Source organism: Sturnira hondurensis, unplaced genomic scaffold (genome assembly GCF_014824575.4).
Source record: "Sturnira hondurensis isolate 20B ecotype Veracruz unplaced genomic scaffold, ASM1482457v3 Scaffold0011744, whole genome shotgun sequence".
NCBI lineage: Eukaryota > Metazoa > Chordata > Mammalia > Chiroptera > Phyllostomidae > Sturnira > Sturnira hondurensis.
In genome coordinates, this window is record NW_028084375.1 from 958,131 (window position 1) to 973,766 (window position 15,636).

Below are 15,636 nucleotides of genomic sequence, written 5' to 3' on the forward strand. Positions count from 1 at the left end.
CTCAGTTCAACATCACATTCAGGTTCAAGTCAGGGAGAAAGAAAAGGGAGGGCTACATCGGCTTAATCTGTCACAACCCCTTTTTATACTTTTGTTACAAAAGCAAAACCTTTCCTAGGAACCTCCAGCACACTTACCAGTGGCTAGTTCATGGACATATGGCTTCCCCTAGCTGCAAGGGAAGCTGGGTAGTTGGGGAATGTGATTGCTGTGATTGGCTTAGATAAATACAATCCACTACTTGGGATAGGGCCCACTGCTGTCCTCAACAAAATTGGTGTTCTATTATCAAGTAAGAAAGGGGTAATGAAGATGAATAGGCGACAAACAGGGTCCACCGTCCTGCTCAGCAGAAGGGAAGCACTGGGGTACCCTGACTACCCCATACCTCCCCGTTATCTGCCTGGAAAACCCTTTCTTACCCATTACATGCCAGTTTCCATGAGCCTTCCCTTACTCCTTCAGGCACACTGGGTAGTCTTTCTTCTATCTTTTCCTATATTATGTGTCTACTTCCATCACAGGTATATAATTGTCTTCAAAGCAACAAATAAAATGTGAGTGCTCAATTACACAAGTATTTCTTTTCTCCACAAATGCTTACTGAGAGTTTGCTATATTCCAGACACTGTGCTAGGAGTCAGGAATTTAATTGTGACCAATTTTGATGTTTGAATTTGGTCCCTGCCCTGATAGAGCTTTCAGTCTGAAAGGTGAGATATGTAGACAGTTAAGGTTCGGGGAGAAAAGCAGCCCATCTCCCAGACCATAAACCACTGTGTGGACCTTTCTGCCTCACTCCCAGAACCTAGCACAGTGCCTCACGCAAAGCAGATACACGATGACTACTGTTAAATGCACTCCTTACTCGGGAAGTCTTTGAAATACATTTTATTTTTTACCTTAATCTTTATTATATTTTTCCCATCACCATTTAGTCCCCTAATACCCTCCCCCCAGCAACCACCACATTGATGTCCATGTCCACGAGTCCTTTCTTCCTTTTGCTCCATCCCTCTACCCCTAACCTCCCCCTCCTACTGGCTCTCATCTGCTCTCCATCTACAAGCCTGTCTGTTTTCCTGGTTAGTTCAGTTTGTTCATTAGATTCCACATATGATGAAACTGATGTATTTTTAAAGATTTTATTTATTGCCCTGGCTGGTGTGGCTCAGTGGATTCAGTGCAAGCCTGCAAACCAAAGGGTCACCAGTTGGATTCATCAGGGCACATGCCTGGGTCGCAGACCAGGTCCCCAATGTGGGGTGCGTGAGGGGCAACCACACACTGATGTTTCTCTCCCTCTCATTCTCCCTTCCATCCCCTCTCTAAAAGTAAATGAAATCTTTTAAAAAAAATTTATTGGTTGATTTTCAGAGAGAAAAGAAGGGAAGGAGAAAGAGATGGAAAGAAATATCAGTACGTAGTTGCATCTCACGTGCCCTGTACTGGGGACCTGGCCTGCATCCCTGGCATGTGCCCTGACTGGGAATCGAACCATCAACCCTTTGTTTTGCAGGCCTGCGCTCAATCCACCAAGCTACGCCAGCCAGGTGATGAAATATATTTTATTCTGTCTACCAGAAATCCCCACCCTCAAATCATGAGCCATTGTACTCACAGTATTAAATCATGCAAACATCTTGAAAAACACTTTGCCCTCTCCCCACAATGGTGCAGGCTGCTTCTCCCAAGAAAGGTTCCAAGAGTGTCGTCTACTGTAACACTTCCATCAGAGGCCCTCAGTGGATGTTTTTTGCTGAAGACTTCATTAGGATTTTTTAAAGACAGCCACAGCTACTGATGTGTGATTCAAAAAGCACTTAAAATAATGCCTCAAGGTTTGTACTCCAAAGCTTATTATGTGTAGTTTTTAGTTCTCTAAATGCCCTAATTTGTTGCCCTTTCTACTATTGTAGCTGAGAACAAAACAGAGATAAGGTAAATACAGTCTCTGCTTCTGGCTGTGCTTCTGTTGCCATGGTGATGTTGACACGTGACACACGATGACAGGTCCTTCATACAGTGGAGCCAGTGGCTGGTGGAGGCCAAGCAAGACATAAACAGGCACCACCCATGCCTCCTGGCCTGAAAAGGATTTCCTAAGACCAAGTGGTCCATTCCCATGCCTCTTAGCTGAAAACCAAATGGATGGGTGGCTTATTTCCAAAAATCCTCAAGAACGAAGCCTACCACCTCTGAGTCACTCGTTAGGCTCATACTTCACAGTATTCACTGATCCTGAATGGTCATCTATGTCCAATCTCATTCTCTTTTGCTGTCGTTCCAGCCCAATTCCTCTTATTATTTCTATCTTAATACAAGTTAATCACCTGTATACACAAAACATAAGGTAAGGAAAAATCAAAAGCCACTGCTGAAGGGCGGACTTGGTGTCAGTGTGGTCCTCAGGACCCCCACCCCTGTCTTCCTTCCAGTCTCGGCTCTGCATGCGTCGGCCTGAGAGGTGGGGAGTACACGTGCTGAGGCCCATGTGGAAACACCCACCCTAGCTGAGTGCCGGCCAGCTGCCACTGAGAGGGGCAGGCCCACCGCCTACCAGGCCGAAGCAGCGGCAGAGCAGCCTTCCCACGAAGGCTCTTTCTCCTTCTGAGTGAAATAAAGCAGAGAGATCAGGAAGATCTGTGTTTAATGAGTATCTTCAAAAGCCTTTGCAAAGCAGACAGAGCCTGAGGCAGCTTGAAAACCCACACTGGTAACAACAGGACTCTCTCATCCAGATGAGCCTGCAAAACAGAAATGGTTCCGCTAAATCAGGAGTGTGGCTTTTTCCCACCTCACATTAAAAAGAGAAAAAAATCCCAGCCATCAAAATAGTTTCAGAAGCCATCCTGCCTGTAAAATGTGTGATGGCCCCAGTGGCCTAGCCCGGTTTGAAGGGGAGGGGAGCAGGAAGTGCCCAATCCAAGAGGCAGGAGGGAAAGCGTTCTCAGCCTTTCCAGAACCCCCCCTGCCCTCGCCCCAGTGGGCAGGAGCAGCCTGACAGCAAGGTCTTGACACTAGCAGGCCCCGCCCCAATCTCCCTGTCACTCTGTTTACCCCTAACTCCTCCCTCTTCCGTTCTCTTCATCCATTTCTTCGGATTAAGACGACAAATGTCTCTTCCTGCCTCAGACACGCTAGGCAAACCCTGGGCCTCTCTTCCCAGTCTCTAGTCCCCAAAATAGTGTCAAGAAAACTAAACACTTGCATGAACTCTTCTCTTTGCTTTCTTTCACACCCTGGGCCCAAAAGCCAGGGCATAATTCGCAGGAGTAAAGGAGCGCCCGTCTCCAAGTGAGGTGAACACCCACCCCAGGCTGGATGCTTTCTGGTCTCTTCCAACAGCAGAGCATCAGGATTTTGCTAATTAAGCCTCTTCCTTCTTAATTAGCTGCATGTAAATCTTGTTGGGAAGTCTTGGATCCGTGAAGTACTCTGGGATAAGAATCAAGAAGAAGAAATCATCTAAACCTAAAGGGCGAAGACTACGGGGGTGCTGGGGAGACACGTACTCCGCTAAAAAGTTAGGTTGGCTTGGTCTTTGCAGAGATTGCTGGCGGCCCCACTTTACCACCTAGTATGAGACGTCACGCGCATCCTGTGATCACTGCCCCCCACTAGTTCCCTGCCCCGGCAGTGTGAGCCTGCCGGCTCCAGCGTGCCAGAGAAGGGCGTACACAGGAGGGCTCCCGCCCTCCACACTGGCGTCCCGCGGCTTGCTGACGCACAGGGAGCCATCAGAGGGCTGAGGGAGCCTCTGGGTTTTCTGCTCCCAGCCCATCTTGGGACCCAAATAAATGCCAAGTGTTATTCTCGTCTCAACTCGGCTTGCCAACTTTTGTCTCTGAGATATCACGCCCTCCCTGAAAATATCCTCTCAGAGGAGAGCCAGGCTCTCGGAGAATGACGACAGAAGAGGGTTTTTAAACACCCGGCATAATGTAAATCAGAGACAGCATCTGCTGTGGCAGCAGAGACGCACTTAGATTCAGTCAGAAATGGTCGGAGGATGTAACCAACTCCCGGGCTAACAGGACCCAGGAAATCATCCAGCCCCTCCCCTCCCCTCTAAACACCATGACCTTAAGCCATCTCTGGGCAGTGGAGCCCATTAGAGTCACCCAGGGAGCCCTTAAAACTGTGGCGGCAAAGCCCTGCCCCAGACTAATTAAATAGAAACCTCTGGGGGTGGGCCTGGGCCTCAGTATTTTAAAAGCTCCCCAGGTGATTCTGATGTGTATCCAGGGAGGAGGAGCTGCTTTCAGATCCCCAGGGGAAAAGGCTGGGGAAACTCCGAATTCTTAACCCTCCCCATGAGGAAGTTCTGCCTCATTTCTTACCTGTCCTTGTGCTGAGGAAATGACAATGGACAAAAAAGCCTTCTAGAGAAAGGCCCCTCGGGGGACACAGGGTGAAGCAATACCCCACACTGTGAGGAGAATCCGCCTTGTCCAAGACTAAATTCACAATAACACTCCTTGTGCTGGTTTACCAAACACCTGCATGGACACTGACCTACTCACCTGCAGCGAATTCTCGGATGTTGTCTGGCCTCTTCAGAAACATTTCTCTGAAAAACATTAAGGGATAACGATAGGATACAAAGCAGGCTTTAAAGCAGGCCATGGCCACGGGCCCGGGACTTTCAGGACTGCTGTGCTAAAGCCAAAGGAAGTTTGTCATACGTTCAACAAACGCATTCACAAAACCAGAGACCTCACCAGGGGTGGGCAGCAACGATGAGGAGCATGCGACCTCCTCCTCGAGGGATGGTGCAATAGAGACTCAACCCCACAATCTTCTGAGTAAGTTTAACCATGAATTTCCACAGGGGGTGAGACTAGAAATGCAATAAAACAAAGCTGAAAAGGTGGACTTCAGAGGGTTGGTGGCCCTCCAGCCCAGCAGACAGACCCTGCGACAGCACCCGCAGCCCCAGTACCACTGGGAGTCCAAAATGCCTTACCTCACATGGAGTTTCATGGTTCATAAAATATGCTCACAAACATCACCTCAATTAGCAACAACTGGTGAATGATTGTGCTATTTTACAAATAAATAAACCAAGCCTTTAAAAGGTTAATCATTTGCCCAAGTTCATAAAGCAAGNCCCTCCAGCCCAGCAGACAGACCCTGCGACAGCACCCGCAGCCCCCGTGCCACTGGGAGTCCAAAATGCCTTACCTCACATGGAGTTTCATGGTTCATAAAATATGCTCACAAACATCACCTCAATTAGCAACAACTGGTGAATGATTGTGCTATTTTACAAATAAATAAACCAAGCCTTTAAAAGGTTAATCATTTGCCCAAGTTCATAAAGCAAGTAAGTAGAGGAGATGGGGCCCATGTTTTCTGATTCCCAGGCCCGTGCTCTCCCTCACGTCCTCAGGGCCACGGCTGCCCGGCCTCCCCAGCCCAGATGGCCTCACTGGCCCAAAGAGCCCCTGCCCCTCAAGCATTAAGAATTTTGTTCCCTTCAATTCAATTTGAGAATTCGGGAGCACAAACTATGTGTAAGTAACTGCACTAGATAAGAGAGATTGGTGTGGATTGGTGTGTGTGTGTGTGTGTGTATTTTTAATCTTTACTCAAGGATATATATTTACTGATTTAAGAGAGAGAGAGAAACATCGACTGGTTGCCACCGCTCGCAGCCCAACCAGGGATGGAACCCACAGCCTAGGCATGTGCCCTGACTAGGAATCAAACCCGAAACTTTCTGGTGTACGGGACAATTGAGTCACCTGGCCAGGACATAAGAGACTGATATATTTTTAAATATAAACTGAGGCCCCACTACAATCAAGTAAAATGGAATGGGTAGATTCCCAAATGTCAAAAAGGCCACCTCCAGGAAGTGCTACAAGAGCGGTATTAGGCCCTGGCTGGTGTAGCTCAATGGATTGAGCACGAGCCTGCAAACCAGACAATCACGGTTCGATTCCCGGTCAGGGCACATGTCTGGGTTGCAGGCCGGTTCCTGGCAGGGGACACACCAGAGGCAACCATACATTGATGTCTCTCTCTCTCTCTCCTTTCTTTCCCCTCTACAGATAAATAAATAAAATCTTTTTAAAAAAAGAGCGGTATTAGTGTGCTGGGAGATCAGAGACAGAGAGAGAGAGGTTACTGAGACCAGGACCCCCAAAATCACAGAGCAGCTGGCACTTGAGAAGACCCTCAAGGTGCACATGGGATTTGGTGCAGGACAAGGGATGAGGGACAAAAGCATTCCTGACCAGGGAAGCCCCAAGAACAAAAACCCAGAAATGAAACAGTCTGTGTTCTATAGATGGTGAACTCCCCAAGGACAGGTACTGGGTCACTCGGAGTGGCAGTGTCCCTCCACGAGGTCAGTGGAATGATCAAAGAGGTTCAGCCTGGCGGAGCGGGAGGCACAAGAAGGGAGTAGCAGCATGTGAAGGAGGCTCTGTCGTGGGTGCCATGAAGGCCAAGAAGAGACATTTAAACCCAATTCAAAAGGCAAAGGCAACGCATACAGTCTGGCATAGGCGCACGACTGAGCACAACAGCGAAGAGAGAATGGGGCTCTACCAGGGGCTGCTGGGCAACAGAAGCAGGACACAAGAGAGTGCAGACTGCAGAAATCCATTTATATCAAGGCGAAACAGAGCTGTGCAGCTAGAAGTCTGGGTGCTGGCCGCCTTTTGTGGGGCTTGATTCTAAACAAGTAAAATCAGATAGTTTTTTACTAGGAGGGGCCACAAAGGGCCTGCCTGAGCTGCTAGTCAGGGGCTACTCCTGGCTCTGGCTGCTGGGGCCTCGTGCGTTGTCACTTGGGGAAGTTCAGCCAGTTTAGGATATGCCACTTTTCTGTACTTTGTATGTCAACAGAATGTTTTAAAAAAGAAAAGCAATGGTGTAGATCCATCCACTGAAGATTTTTCTGGCCAAGGAATGCTATGATCAGTGCTGCATGGGGGAAGATTCATCTGCCTGTGTATTTACAAAAAGATTTAATAAAACCTTTCTAAAATGTCACTTCTTTGCTATTGTATCTCCAGCCTAAAATCTGAACTATCTGGGTGCCTGAAGTAAGTAAGATCCCTCTGCTTGCCATTTTGTAGATTCAAAATTCAAGGCACTACAAGTTCTGTACACTGTATTAGTACAGGCTGGAGGGCTGTGGCTGCGTGGCCATAAATCACTAGGATCAGAAAAGCCAAGTGGGGAGCTTGCTTCCCAACAAAAACAGTTCAGAGTCTCTGGTGGCTTGGAGCTCCCTGCACACCAGGTGAGGACAGGTGTGCTGCCCAGGATTCTGTCCCCTCGTCTCCCTCCTTTTCACTGGAAGGACAATCTGAAGCCTCCAGTACAGATGAGGGGCTGATTCTGGTTCATCCCGGCACCATCCAAAGGAAGTAACACTAACATCAAACAAACAAGAGCAAATTAAACTTCAAATACTTCCCCTCCCACCTCCATCCCAGAAAGAGAAAGGGCTAAAAGTGGCCAGGAGGATTTTAGGTAGGGGAGCTTCAGGGCCAGCAAAGGAAAAGCCTGCGGCCCAGGGGAAGGGGAATGGTAAGAAAGGAAGAGGAAGATGCCTAGGGCTGTCCCTCTGTCGCCAGGCACAGATGTCCAGCTTCTGGAAACTGTTTCTGGAACAGAAGTAGGGCCACCCCTGATGTGTGACTGAAAAAAACATCCTCCTCACCACCCCCCAGGATTTTAATCCTTTTGTGGACAACACAAATGATGATTTAATTCCAGCTTTTAACCTCTATCTCCAAGCTCCCTGCTGGAATCACTCCTAGTTTGGATTACGAGCTCCTCCTCCTCCTCCTCCTCATTTCCCTTTAGAAGAAAAGGTGCAAAAACGGATGGCCTGATCCCCAGGGCTGACATTGGCAGAGGACCCCCTAACCTACCTTTTGCCCAGGCTTTACCAGTGGCCCAAATAAAACCAACCTTCACAAACAGGTTTCAGTTTTCCCTCTCTCTCCCCTCCAGCCCTCTGAGAAATCTACTGCCACTTGGAGAAATAGCTAAAATTTAAAGAATGGTGAAATCCAGGAAAACAAAGAGGCCTGAGGGAAAAAAAGACACCTCTCCAGCTCTGCTTTTAAGAGGAGAGCCCCAGCTCTGGCTTCCCAGCTCCATTTTTTTTACAAGAAAACTGAAAAAACAGGAGTTTGGGTCCTGGTTCAGCAACTTGAAGGAGGTACTTCACATCTCAGACCTTAAATTAAAAGCCTGGGGGAGGATGGGGGGTGGGATGGGATGGGAGTAATAGACAGAAAACTGTACTTGAAAAATAATTAAATAAAAAAATTGGAAAAAATAAAAAATAAAAATAAAAGCCTGTAAAATGGAAATGATAATACACTATCTTTTGTACAGTCGCTGGGAGGGTCAGCAAAAGTGCACCAAGATGCCATCACCGCGTGGGCACTGGGGACACAAATGTGGTTCCACCAGCTTAGAGCTTTGGTCCGGGCAGAGAAACAGAAGATGGACAATGCAATTAAAATATTGTGTGATAACTTCTGGTGCAGGAAACCAACACGGTGCCTGCAAACAAAAGCCATTATTACGATTTAAACCTTGCCTATGTGTCTATAGCCAAACAGTACTTGGGAGAGCTCTATTACCTTCACCCATTGCTGCTCCATGATGTCTCCCCCCTCAATTCTTTGTCTTTTTGCCATGAGACTTTTCTATTCAAACACATGCCACACTGAAAGGCAGCACGGGGGGTGGAAAGAACGTGCTCCAGGATACCCTGGAGAATGGTCTTTTCTCCAAGACTTACAGAAGACGGACTCCCAACTCTTGGATTCTTTCTATAACTATGTTCTCAAGTAGGGAAGGGCCAGATATCTGAACTTTTAAAAGTTCTAGTGATCCTGTTAAGCTTCTCTGATGGAGAATGTTTTATACCCAATGGCTGCCTTTTGAGTTTCTCAATGCCAATTCCTTATTCCAAGTGTCATAAGGTACATAGGTTTCCTTACAACTACAATGAATGAATATTAGTACTTTTGAAAATTTAAGAGATAACTGAAGGAAACCTCTACAGATAACTCAAGAAACCCCTGGGTGGCACAAACCCCAGAGCAGAAGTCAAACCTTAGGATATTTCGTAATTTTCAGACCCTACAGGAAGCAATAGGGAGAGCGAAAAGAAAAAAGTCACACTCATCTATCCCCCGGTTTGGTAAACTTGTCCACTAGTTGCTCAAGGCCAGTCTGGAATATTACCCACCTGAAAAAACCACTTAGGAGCAACTCCACTTCTTTGTGGGTCCTGAGGTACTTTTCGTTAGCAATCCGAGTCTGAATCTGGGGACAAGAGCGAAGCGTCACGCTCCATCAGGAGGCAGATTTCAGGGTTCAAGCCCTGGAGGTGTGAAGGTCTGGGGAAGCAACCTGCGCCTTACCTGGGTCTTTTCGCTGGATGTTTGAAAATGTAAGCCCTGCCTTCTTAGAAATCAACATCCATCTCCTCGCTGCTTCCTACGCAGGCTGAGGAGCCTTAACTAAGGTCGGGTCTGCATCGTCGGGAAGGAAGTCCTGGTTTGTGTCTAAGTTAACGTATCCGGCAGTAATTTCGGTCCATTTCTTTGTGCGATCCCTGTTTTAGTTCTTCCTGCACTTCAAGGGATTCGCTGGGGTTCTCCCCTCAGCCTTCCGCCCCTATATCTGAACAGGCTCCCCTCTCGGGGTCCTCCTCCCTGTCTGGGCCCTTATCCTGGGAGCGCTGCACTTATGTACAGGCGAGGGCGGGGGCGCACCCACCTTGAAGTCGCGCAGCTGTTCCAACTGCGCAGGGCTCAGCGCCCCGGGGTCAGGCGCGAGCAGCCCGCCTGGCTGCATCGCCATCTTGTTGCGGTCGTCAAGGCGACGGGCCCGCGCGGGTGAGGCCCCGCCCCCGGCCCCGGCCCCGCCCCACATCCAAGCCGGGACCTCTCCCGCAGCCCAGAGCAGGCTGAGCGTAGAAGTGCGGGGAGGCTCTGAAGCTGAGAAGTGAGCTGTGGAAGGTTAGGTTTTCCCCAGATTTGGTGACTGATTTCCCGGCTTGACTGTATATGCAATGAGCCCTCCTTCTTGACTCCACCCAACCTCAAATAGTTTTTTTTTTCTTAGCTCTAGAGCAAAACTGGAAAGGAATTCCTAAAGCAGAGTCTCCCAGAATCTGGTTCCTGACTCTCTTGGGCAAAGCTGGATGAAGGCTAGTAGTAGGGAGAGGATCCAGGCTTCTCGTACTGCCCACCTAGAAGCCAAACCCTTCCTCTGTCTTGTAGACCCTTGACACCGAACTGTAGGATTCTTTTTGTGTTGTTGTTAAGATTTTATTTATTTATTTTTAGAGAGAAGGGGAGGGAAGGAGAAAGGGAAAGAAACATCAGTGTGTGGTTGCCTCTCATGGTGCCCCCTACTGGGGATCTGGCCTGCAACCCAGGCATGTGCCCTGACTGGGAATTGAATTGGTGACCCTTTGGTTCCCAGCCCGCGCTCAATCCACTGAGCAACACCAGCCAGGGCCGAACTGTAGGATTGTTAAAGCAACATAAAAGCACCCCGCAGGATGGAGTGAACTGATTTCTGCAAAGGAATAAACAGTCCCCTTTTACTCCTCAGAGTAAAAATGCTAGAAAAGATGTGGGGGAACATCCTGCCAGAAGTTTCCCCTCTTGTGTAGATTAACCATTTCCCCTCTTGTGACTTTCTTGTGTAGATTAACCTGATCCTCGTAAATTCTGATTATTCCCCCCATTCCCAATTTGGTTGGAACTGGGAAAGGCAGTCAGACTTCAAGGTGTGTTCTTCTAGTTTCTATTTAGAAAGAGAAGAGAAAGAGAAAGCCAGAGAGCTGAAATAATAGGGGCCTGGAATGGGCAGGAGCCTGTCATCTCCTGTGTGCANCCATTTCCCCTCTTGTGACTTTCTTGTGTAGATTAACCTGATCCTCATAAATTCTGATTATTCCCCCCATTCCCAATTTAGTTGGAACTGGGAAAGGCAGTCAGACTTCAAGGTGTGTTCTTCTAGTTTCTATTTAGAAAGAGAAGAGAAAGAGAAAGCCAGAGAGCTGAAATAATAGGGGCCTGGAATGGGCAGGAGCCTGTCATCTCCTGTGTGCACGCACTGAGTTTCTGCACCCCTAGGGATCATGCCCAGCAGAGGTGTCTGCCAGCCAGCAACCAATCAGCCAGCCTGCTAAGAGAACTGAAAAGGAAGGCTGCCTTTTCAGATTTGTGAACCACTGCCCACGAGCAAGGAAAAAGCCTGAGAAAGAAGCCCGCACTCGGCCATGGCCTTGGAGGGGCCCCTCAGTGGTTGCCTTTATTCTTCTCCGCAGCAAAGACTGAGGAAAACAAAAATGTTGGCAGTTCCCAAGGCAGGAATAACCCGGAAGAGGCAGATTAAGTAGTGGGCTACAGGCCTCCTCCCAAGAACCCCAACCAGGTTAGTCATCATTTTGGTTGGTTGTGGTTTTTAAGAGAGAGAGTTAATAGAGTGAGAGGTAGATAAGCTGCCATCTGTCAGAAGTGATTTTTTTTTCAGGCGGGAGCAGAGATTAATCAGAGGTGACAGTTCCTGTTGGCCAAGACCTGTCTCTCCCCACTCCTCTGTCCCCCGGAGAAGTTAGTGGTGGAACCTCTAGAGCTGCACCATCCAGTGAGTGTGGTTGCCACGAGACACTTGTGCCTACTGATCACTTGAAATGTTGCTGTGTCAGATGTGCTGTAAGTGCAAAGTACACACTAGATTTGAAGACCTAGTCCAAAAAAAACAGTGTAATGTGCCTCATTAATAATCTTCATATTGATTACATGTTGTATATCTTAGGTATGCCATAGAAACACGTTGAATAATATTTTGGATATATCAGTTAAATAAAATATATTATTAAAAGTAATTTTACTTGTTTCTTCTTATTTTTTTTAGTGTGGCTACTAGAATTTTTTTAAGTTTTTATTTATTTATCTTTAGAGGGGAAGGGAAGGAGAGAGGGAGAGAAATATCAATGTACAGTTGCCTCTCGGGCGTCCCTGGCTGGGAACTGGCCTGTTACCCAGGCATGTGCCCTGACTGGGAATTGAACCGTGGTTGTTTGGTTCGCAGGCTCGCGCTCAGACCACTGAGCTACACCAGCCAGGGCCAAAAATTTTAATTACATGTATGGCTTACATTGTATTAGACAGTGCTGGGCTGGCCTGGCCCATCTTCCCCTGCACCATTCTCTCCATCCCCCGCCTCCATACAAAAAATAATTAACATGCCCCTTCTGCTGGTCTGTGATCTTCTTGTGCTTTGAAAATCACTCAAACCATTCTTGACTGGGCACTTCCCATTGCCCAAATCCCAAATTCCTGTGTGTGTGAGTGAGAGAGGCTACTTTCACTTTCTCACAACATCTCAGTCCTCACCACTGTGCACTGTGTTGGCCTCCTGTCTACCTTTGCATCTGAGGGAAAGAAAGTTTTATTACCAGTTCTTTGTACTCTCTGCCGCAGATGTCTTCCCTCTGTTTTCAGTTAGTGAGGACAGCAAGTATTCAGTGACTGCCCCTCTGCCCACACACGCCACCACTACATTATGCCCTTTTGAAAAATATCCCAATTATTCAGCATTTTTCATTTTCTAAGAATCTAATATAAGAAGTGAGTTCTCCCTTTATAAAATCAATAACGTTTTTGTGAACCAATGTCACCCAAATAAATTCAATTTTTTTAAAATAATATTTTTTAGCCCTGGCTGGCGTAGCTCAGTGGACTGAGTGAGGGCCTGCGAACCACACAATCGTGGTTCGATTCCCAGTCAGGGCACATGCCTGAGTTGCAGGCCAGTTCCCAGCAGGGGACTCACAAGAGGCAACCATACATTGATACTTCTCTCTTTCTCTCCTTCCCTTCCCCTCTAAAGATAAATAAAATCTTTAAAAAAATAAAACAAAAAAATGTTTTTTAAAAAAATAATAATATATTTTGTAAGGCAGCTTAGCACTGTATGCAGAGGAAAAAGAAGGAGGATGAGCTTGAAGACAGTGGACAGACAAAGTACCTTGGGGGAACTAGGGCTTTGGAGCCTCACTTCCTCCTGGAGAGCAGCTCCCCAGAATGAGCCTCTGAGTGGTTTCCCCCACTCTTCACCTCATGGGGTCCCCCACCCTCAAGGCCTGAAGGAAAACAGAAAGAAATGTGCATACAGCCATCCAGCAAAGAGGACCTGACAACAGTGCCCACCTCTTCTCCCTAAACCCTGCCTCTCTTCTCAGATTGAAGTCTTTCATCTGACCACGAACTGAGAGAAGGATTGGAGGCATTGTACTGCTGGAGCTGACTCCCCAATTGCTGACTTGGAGGAGGAATGAGGGGAGTTCATTATAATTCATTTTGGTGAATGTTTAATATTTCAATTAATATGATTAGCCCCAAGCCTAAATGAGCAGCAGGGCGGCAGATCTGCTGACAAGACACAGAGTAATGAGATCAAAAGGGCAGTGGGGTCTTCCTCGCCTCCATCCTCAGAGGGCGTGCTCTGTTTATCATCTCCATAAATACCAAGATCAGATTTAGAAGCAAGAAAAAATGCACTGGGGGTGAAGGAGGTGAGTGGAAAGTTACTTTTCAGATGTGTTTGCGCTCTCCATTCTCTGGTCATCACATGCTCTGACCACCCAGCACTGGGTCCTCTACCATATCCCCCACTCCAAACTTAGGGGCACTACTGGGAGGAACTGGGTGTCCACACAATGAAGTATAATCATGTCGACACATACACACACACTCAAATACACACGCCTATCAGAATGCAGCTTCGGGCTGTAGACTCCCACATTAGGGAAGAATGGAAAGTGGTCATAATGATTGAAGCAGTAGAAAGGCCGACATTGGAAAGAAGGACATCTCTCATTCGGGGCTCAAATGAAGTCACAGGAAGAACAAAGGCCAGGCTTAATCACTCTCCCCATTCCCACTAGGAGCTCTTGATGTGAGGGAGAAAGGCATGGGCTCAGGAGCCAGGTGCCTGGCTCCACTGTCAGTTAAATCTCTTTCTAGTTGCATGAACTTAGGCAAGTCATTCACTCCCTGGGCCTTGATTTCCCTTCTTTATCTAGAGATAATCATTGAACCTACACCATAGGATGGTGCCGAGCTTTAAACAAGTTAGTAAATATATAGCAGTCGGAACAACGCCCAGGGCACAATAAATACTGTCTAAGTGCCATTACTATGACTTCCAGGAGAGGAGCTTGCTTGCCATGACAGCTGAGGAGTAGGCTGCTGGGATTCAGTTGGGACATTTTTCAGACACACCTGCACCCCTGTGGAGATATTAGTCCCACTCTGGGGTGAAGCAGGTAATGACAGAAGGCAGCATGTTCCACAAAAGCGTTCAAACCCCCGTTGGGGAGCATCTGATGTCAGGCAAACCTCCTGCCCCGCTCAGGAGGTTTGGGGTCAACAGATACTCCCTGAATTGACGGGCATGAGTGGGCTCAGTGCATGGAGGGGCCAAGCTCCCTCAAGATTATGTAGCAAACTGATCATCCCTAATATCATTGTACAGGGGAGTAACAGCCCCAAAGGTGTGACTCCCACCCCTCTTCACTACTTGACTCAATTAGAGAGTCCCTCTCAAGGAACCTGAGGGGAAAGGGGGACAACAGGGAGAAAGGAAAGAGGTAATTGGGCTTCCTTTGCCCTAAGGAGAGCGTGCCTGACAGCCGTGGTTCTTCCAACTGAAGGAATCGGATGGAGACTCTACTCTGTAGGAGGTCCTTTGCATCAATCATTTGTTTATTTGAGAAATATCTGTTAAGCACCTACTACGTATGATCAAGACACTGTGCTAGACACCGTGAACAGTAAAATGCTGAATTAAATGATGTCCTGGTCTTCAAGGAGCTTTCAAGTCACCACCGCCACCGTCGCCACCGCCTCCCTGCCCACGCACTTATACACACAAACCCCCTCGAGGGAGAGAAGGGGGCGTCGGCAAACGCCAGCAAGATGTAGTTTTTCTCGGTTCCTTTCTGGAAAATATACAGTCCTCTGTCTGGATTCATCTCTTTCGCCTCTCCCCTTGCCAGCCCCCTTTCTCTCCCTCTTCTCTGGGTCCCTTCTGCCCTTCCCCCCTCACCCCGGGCTCGGTGACCTGCTTCCCTCCCCAGTTACACGTCCCCCTACCCACACCCCCGACCTGACCGACTGTTCTTATGCTATTTTCTTTCCCCTGGGTTCTTTCATTGACTCCCCAGTCTCGGTCTCCCCAGATGCCGGCTCCCCTCTTCTCCTCCCCACCCCCGTTCCCCTCGTGGGGGCGGGTGGGGGGTGGTCTTCTCTTCCAGCACCGGGGACAGCTCCAGCCCCCGGAACAATGAACCCCACCTTAGGGCTCGTCTATAAATTCTCCATCTTAGTGCCTTGCCCAACTCGTGACTGGGGAGTACGATGGGGGAGGGGTTCTTATCAACGGGACCAGCTGCTCTTCTGGGGGCGGGAAGGGAGTCAGGGAGGAAGGAGATAGAAAGAGGGCGTGGCTCTTGTCTGGATTGTGCGTCCCTCTCCAGGGTAGGGAATTTGTATTCCACCCCTGAGACTGACATCACTGATGTCAGGGGAAAGAAGGTGGGAGTGGGGAGGGGGGTGTGGAGGG

General features: G+C 48.2%; 1 protein-coding gene across 1 annotated transcript; it reads right to left on the reverse strand.

Annotated features, from left to right (window-relative positions):
* Positions 1–2,633: 2,633 nt before the first annotated feature.
* RIIAD1 (regulatory subunit of type II PKA R-subunit domain containing 1) lies at positions 2,634–9,879 on the reverse strand. The gene is made up of 5 exons (XM_037060363.1): positions 9,769–9,879; positions 9,236–9,312; positions 4,527–4,573; positions 3,315–3,438; positions 2,634–2,747 (listed from the first exon to the last, which is right to left on the reverse strand). The coding sequence occupies exons 1-4, from the start codon at positions 9,850–9,852 to the stop codon at positions 3,371–3,373; spliced, it is 276 nt and encodes a 91-aa protein (XP_036916258.1). The 5' UTR covers positions 9,853–9,879; the 3' UTR covers positions 2,634–2,747; positions 3,315–3,370.
* Positions 9,880–15,636: the final 5,757 nt, after the last annotated feature.